Source organism: Haemorhous mexicanus, chromosome 15, assembly GCF_027477595.1.
Source record: "Haemorhous mexicanus isolate bHaeMex1 chromosome 15, bHaeMex1.pri, whole genome shotgun sequence".
Taxonomy (NCBI): domain Eukaryota; kingdom Metazoa; phylum Chordata; class Aves; order Passeriformes; family Fringillidae; genus Haemorhous; species Haemorhous mexicanus.
The window spans coordinates 6817016-6823492 of NC_082355.1; the positions used below are offsets into that span (position 1 = coordinate 6817016).

The 6477-nt window shown below is 49.8% G+C and overlaps 1 protein-coding gene across 3 annotated transcripts in view; it reads left to right on the forward strand.

Annotated features, from left to right (window-relative positions):
* Positions 1-5127, forward strand: part of PDGFRB (platelet derived growth factor receptor beta) — a 32093-nt gene extending 26966 nt beyond the window's left edge. For all 3 annotated transcript variants that reach the window (XM_059859892.1, XM_059859891.1, XM_059859890.1), the window contains exon 23: positions 17-5127. In XM_059859892.1, coding sequence (XP_059715875.1) covers positions 17-167 — 151 coding nt within the window. In that variant the 3' untranslated portion in view covers positions 168-5127. The remainder of the gene's footprint in view (positions 1-16) is intronic.
* Positions 5128-6477: the final 1350 nt, after the last annotated feature.

The following is a 6477-nucleotide window of genomic DNA, read 5'->3' on the forward strand; positions in this document are numbered from 1 at the left end:
TCTTGTCTTCCTTCAGCTCTATGCTGAACGAGGCCAACACATCATCTACAATATCCTGTGACAGCCCACTGGGCCTCCAGCAGGATGAGGAGCAGGAATCTGACCCACAACCACGCTGCCAGGAGCCAACCACAGGACACCAAGAGGTGGAGGAAAGTTTCCTGTAGTCAGAGCTGGGCTGACTTTGCATCTCCTTATGGAGAGGCCAGCTGAGGAGGCTGACCCAGATGTCCCAGAGAGCCATGCTTGTGCTTGTACATCAGGACATCCCCTCCTGTCCCAGCATTCCTCCTTCCCTCCTGTCTCCCAGTGCTGGGTGGTCAATTAAAGACTTCTCCTCATTGTCATCCCCTTCCCCCTTAAAAAGAGGTGGCTCAGTGCCAGACACCCTCTAGATCACTGCCACATCCTCCTCAGTGATCAAACCACTGCAGGAGGGTGACATCTCACAGGCCATCACCTTTTCAAGTGGAAGACGTGGTTGGATCTCCATGAGGCCACTTTCTGCATTGCTAAGATGACACTCCAGCCTCTTCCTCCTCTATGGCACAGAGTTTTGTCTCCTCTGCACCAGCACTTCTCTGATGGTCTCAGCACCAGCCACTCCGTGGTTCTGTGAAATGCCACTGGGACACATCACCCACCTGGAGCCCATTGCTGGGGTGTAGAGAACCTGCAACATCAACCTTCAGGAGTACATTGGATTCTCCTCCAAGCACAGTCAAGTCCTGAAGAGGCCAGCCAGTGTCTGGGAGGTACAGAATTACCATTTTCCTCTCTTGACAGTGCTTCCATGGTAGATAGAGCATCACAAGCACTACAGGTGTTCACAGCTCTGGGGCACAGCTCTGCATCCACCTGGAGGCTGTCACACCCTTCTGTGCCCAGCGTGGCACCAGGAGCCCCAGGGACATGCCAGGAGCTCCAAATGCCCTCACAATGACTTGGTTGTAGAAGCAAAGAGGGCAGTCACTGTTGTTCGTGTTGTCTCTGTGGACGCTAAGCTAATTATTCTCCATTGAAGATTTAAAGGGAACAAATATATTAATCCACTAGCCAGGGCCAGTATAAGGAAGCAATATGGTTATTCATTAATCTACTGCCACAACACCCAGCTCGTCTGCTGGGAAATCATATAACCACGCCAGCTGCAGAATCCTTGTGCCTTATCTTTGGGAAGCAAAGGGTCACCTTTGATAAACTGTTCACCCAAACACCCTTACTCAGGATGGGAGGGCTCACTGTTCCCTCCTGAGTCACAGCAAGATTATGGGCAGAAATAAGGATACCAGAACACCGACCCAGGGATAGCTCCAAAGAAAGAGAGGGAGAGAGGCTGGGAAGCTCCTTGGTCACAGCTGAACTGTATCTCATGCCCTGCCACCTTCTGGGGTCAGGCAGAGCCACTTGCAGCCTGCCAGGGCTGTGAAATGTCACAGGGAACCAGGCAGGGCAAGAGGAATTGGGGAGGATTCCTCTCTCTTGAAGAGTGTTTTGAAAACTAAATGGGCCCAGACCTTCCCCCTGCTTCTGGCTGCCTTCCCCACTTCTCACAGATGGGTCAGGGGCTTCTTGTGCTCTCAGCTGGCACTGAATGAGCAGACCCAAAGCAGGAGGAGCACCAGGCTTTGGAAATCAGTTGTGAACCCCACCTCTGCAGAGATGAAAGCTGGACCCCCAAAACCACAGGTCTGACACCACAGAAGACAGCAGGTTTTTCTCTGAAATCAGTTTCACTTCACACAGAGCTCTGCACACAGAGTTCACTGCATGTCCCCTGCTCCCATTAACTCTTCATTGCTCTACTCATGCACATCTCTCTGTGCATCCTACAAGGAACTGCACAGGCAGGTTAACAAAATCAGAAATTTAGTAAGCATCTTGCTGGGCTTCTGCCACCTCAGAGCCACTGAGAATTTAATTTTCTTTTCAAAATATGGAACTTTTGTCAGAAATCCCCAGCAGAACAGCTTCTGTTTAAAGTTTTCTACCATTCCAGTTCTGCCATTTATGCAGCTAAAGGAGGAGTAGGTGTTTTGTGGGCTGATGTCCTTGATAAAATGTGAACATAAGAAATAGCACTTTTATTGGCAGCCAGCAGAGGATATTTTCAGCCTATGTGGTCAGATTCCCCATCATCCATAGGAAACATACTGTGAATGACAACTGTTTTTCCATCCTCTGTTCCTCCTGCTGGTAATGAAGGAGCCATCTCCTATGGCCACAGTTCATTAAATAACCCTCACTGCAGAGAAGCAGTAATTTATGAAATCTTTGGGTCAGATCACTTGATTTTTTTTTTAACATGTAAGGTGCTTGGTAGGATCTGTGTCACTGCAACTTGAGCCCAAGGGATGGCACATCAGATTATCCTAACAGCCTCTGTCTGCACCAGCTCCATTTTTAACCCATCCTTCTCCACCAAAGGTGACCAGAAGTACCCAGTACTCCAGGTGAGGTCAGACCTAGACCTCACAGAGGGCATTAACAGTTCTGGCCTGTGCTGGTCTCAACTTGCCTGGTGTAGCTTTGGATAATATTGGCTTTTTCCCAGCCACAACATACTGAGAGCTTGGAGTCATCCTCTGACCAATCTAGGCACCTACGTCTTTCTACACTTCCAGCATTTCTAACCAAACTACTTCCTGCTGTTCCAGACATTGGGTCATCAGCAAATTTTGTTTACAAACTGTTATTTTTGGGCTGGACTGACTAATAAAAATATTAGATACTTCTAGCAACCAGAACAATCTGAGAGAGCTACTTTTACTACCTCCCTCCAGCCCAAAGATTTCCCCATTAATTAACACCTTCTCACTTTCCCTTTGGCCATTTGCTTATTTCAAAAATCCTGTTCTAAACTTCATATTGTACAGGTTTAATTGCTAATTAAATTACTAATTTCCCACTATCAAATAGTTTGCACAGTCCTGGAAGGGGAGATCTCCCTGCTGGGGGAGCTCAGGTATCCTATCCTATTAGCTGGGCATTAGCTACATTTGAATGCCTGTTGCATTTTGTCCTATTTCTAGATTTACTGCAATTTTTATTTGCATCAAAATCTGTTCTGGCTGCTGATAGGATGCTACCCCCACCTCCCTATTCCTTCTTAAAGTAGGTACAGCAGACTTTGCAAAATGGTACCATTCTGCACTGCAGAGGAATATGACCAAATACTTGCCCTTGGCCCTGTGATTTTAAGGGCTGAGTCTTGCACTTTGTGGTATTTTCCTGTCCTTACTCAACCTTTCACAGCACCTTTAGCAAGTTGCAGTGACCAGACCTTCTCAGCCAGGGACAAGCTGGCAGCTGGACAAAGCCAGCATATTTTGCTAAGCATTCCTCCAAGAGAGGGCTTGGCAGAGCTGGGAATGAGAGATCCAGCCCCACACTCCCTCTCTCTGCTCCAGTCCCTGCATGGCCTGGCAGGTGAGGGCCAGGAGAAAGGTTTGCCTGTTCTGGGCCCATCAGTTTTGTAGCCATAATTTCTCCGGTGAGACTCTGAAGGGAACTGGTCCCACTGGGTTTTCTGTTCTGATAATCAGTATTTTTGTTTGGGTGTGTTTTTGTGTTTAGAGGTGGACCCAAACTGAGCCCTCCCATGAAGGAACACATGCCACAGCTTGGGCCCATCTCTAGTGCAATATCTTTTTATTTGTACTTTATATTTTACTCTACAGCTGTTACATTGTTATCAGAACCAGTATACGCATAATCCTACTGCCACTCACTATTTCATATGTGTATCCCAGAAACTAATGCAGCACTCTGGTGTCTCTTTCCACATTTAGGTGTTCCTCAGACTGATGTGTGCACAGGTTTTAATCATTTTGTCCTTCTCAGTTTGAGTGTGTTATTTCCTTAAGCGCGAGTGTCACGTTTAGTGTTTGGTTGTGTTGTGAGAAATCTAGAGCACAGTGGACTTTACTTGTAACTAAATTGTCTCTGTTCACCTGCCAAGGGGACTGTGACAGGGTCCCACGGGGATGGGGGCAGAAGTGCAGTGCAGATGTGCAGCCAGGGGAAGTCAGCCAGAAGTGAGAAGCAGCTCTTCTCTTTCTTCCCAGTCAGGGCTCTGGGGAGACTGCACCACAAATACAGGGCACTGAGCACTCAGGGTTTGCCTGTGAGGAAGCCCAAGGTCTGTGCAGAGCTGGCAGATTTGGAGAAGGGGATTTCACAGTGTGCTAAGGAGACAAAGCCTCTGTTCCAACACACAAGTGCAAGGAGGAGCCCTGGCTGAGCTCAGTGCCTAGCTTAGGTTCCAGGATGATCAGGGAGCCTGGATGCATCCTGGTTGTGCTCCCGCTTGGAGAACACAGAGGCTGCCCTTTGGTGGCCCTCAGTAACCTTTTGGCATCCTTTGCCTGGGGTGGTTGCCAGGCAGAGAGCAGCCAGGGCAGCTGCAGGTGCTCCCTGAGCAGCCCCAGGGCCACACAGGTCATTCCTGCAGCAGATCCCAGCCCTGCCTGCATGCTGAGTGTAGCAGTGAGGCACCATGGCATCTGCAGGACTTGCCCAGAGCAGGCCAGATATTGCTAAGAATAAGTTTTCATAGGCCTGCACAGGGGTTGCTGGGCTACCAGCATGATTCCCATGTTTCACCTGGAGACCTGAGGCCTCTGGGAAGTGCCAAGGTGGATCTGGTTGGCTTTGGCAAAGGCAGGGGAGCTGCTCCAGCAGCACTGGGGAGAGATGACTCTTGTCTGGGGTAGGAGCAAGCAGGGAAGGCAGCTTGTGCTGGGAGGCCTGTAGTGTCCCATCATTCCTCTTCTTTACTTCTTCATGGACTGATTGCACCAGAACTGCAAATCTTGCCCAAAGTGTGCCCTCTCCTCAGATGCTGTGCTGACTTGCTGGCATCACACTGTTCCTCTGCAGCCTTTCTGAACAGCAGCAGCACCTATCCCCATGCTCTCTGTCAAAATCAGTAGGAGGGCAAAGGGAAAAACAGAGTTCAGACTAAGGTACCAAAGAGTTAACACTTTTCTGGGTTTACAGTTGTATTTGTAGGATTTGTACTATGTCACATTTATAGCCATGAGATATTATTTTTATGCTGTAAACTTTTACAAATACATTTTTAAAGAAAGAGTTTAAAAATAAAGGTGTTTTTCATTTTGCAAAGTCCCATCTCTTCCTTTATTTGCCTGCTTTTGGTTGCTCCCACTCAGATGGAGCTGGCAATGCAGCTTAACCCTGTGGTGGGTGAAGGCTAAGCACGTTAATACTCTGTGCATGACCCCAGTGCTTAGTGAAAGCCAAGCTGGGAGCCAGGCAGGGAGCAGCACTGCCAGGAGCAGCTGAGCCCAGAGACAGGGTAAGGAGAAGAGGCAGGATCTGCCCCATCTCTGGTGGCTGTGCAGCTTGTGGGTCATGGGAGTGGAGGTAAGGATACCAGGAGTTGTTCCCGTGTGTATCCCCACTGGCTGGGGTTTGGGCCAGTTGTCCCAGCTAAGGACTTGGCCCCTTGGAGTATTGCTGGGTCTGTGCTCAGATCAGGGTGGGGACGCAGCAGAAATGAGGAACTGAACCATGGCTGGGCTGAAGGAGATGGCAGATACCACAGCACTGATTCTCCCACCTAGTTTAATAGCTCAGGGCAGTGGGAGGGCCTGGAGACAGCAATAGGGCAGGGCACCAGCAGGAGCCACCCTGCAGCATACAGGGCTCCCCATGCCCGGCTCTCCTCCCTTCCCTCTAGCATGAGGAATTTGTTGATACCCTCAAATACTGCAACTCCAAATTCCTGGCTCCCCACACCACCACTCAGATCCACGTGCTCTCTGCTCCTATCACCTTTCCCCAGTAACCTTTCAGAGGCACTGAGGTCCCCCAGCCTCATGAGGAACAGGCACCCTGTGAGTCTTGCCCAAAGTTTTCTCCTCTCCAGCTCAAATGGAACTGCTCCTCCAAAATCCATCTCAAGGTGCAGAGCAGAGATGTTTGCATCTTCTCTGAGCCACGTGCTTGGAAAGCCCAAGGTTGCTGCAAAGTGGGGTTTTTGGTGAAAACATATCAGTGTTGACCCTGTTTTCTGGCTACATGATGAAGCCCCCACTGGCAACAGTTGTGCCTCCCTCATCTCCTGGAAACTCCCTGTGTACCCAGAGGTCCAAGGCATGGAGTGCAGCAGCAAGTAGGTCCAGGTTCCAGCAAGGCTCCCCTTTCCAGCCTGTCCTGGGTTGCTGCCTTTGCTCATTTTTCCAGAGTGGAGGTTTGCAGTCTCCCTGACCAGCTCAGGCTGATTCTCCCCAGATATGCTCTGAGTCACCTGGCACAGCTCAGTCAGGGCATTTTTCTCCAGGAGCTGAATCAGCAGGGAGAAAAAGAATTCCCTTTTGTCAAGAGAGGCTGCATCAAAGGCCTGGGGGGAACTGGCAGACCTCACCCCTGAACCCTGCAGGCTCCCAGTGATTCCTATCCAGCAGACCTTTTGCATGTCAGACTGTGCTGGAGTGGGGTCCTGGGGCTGGA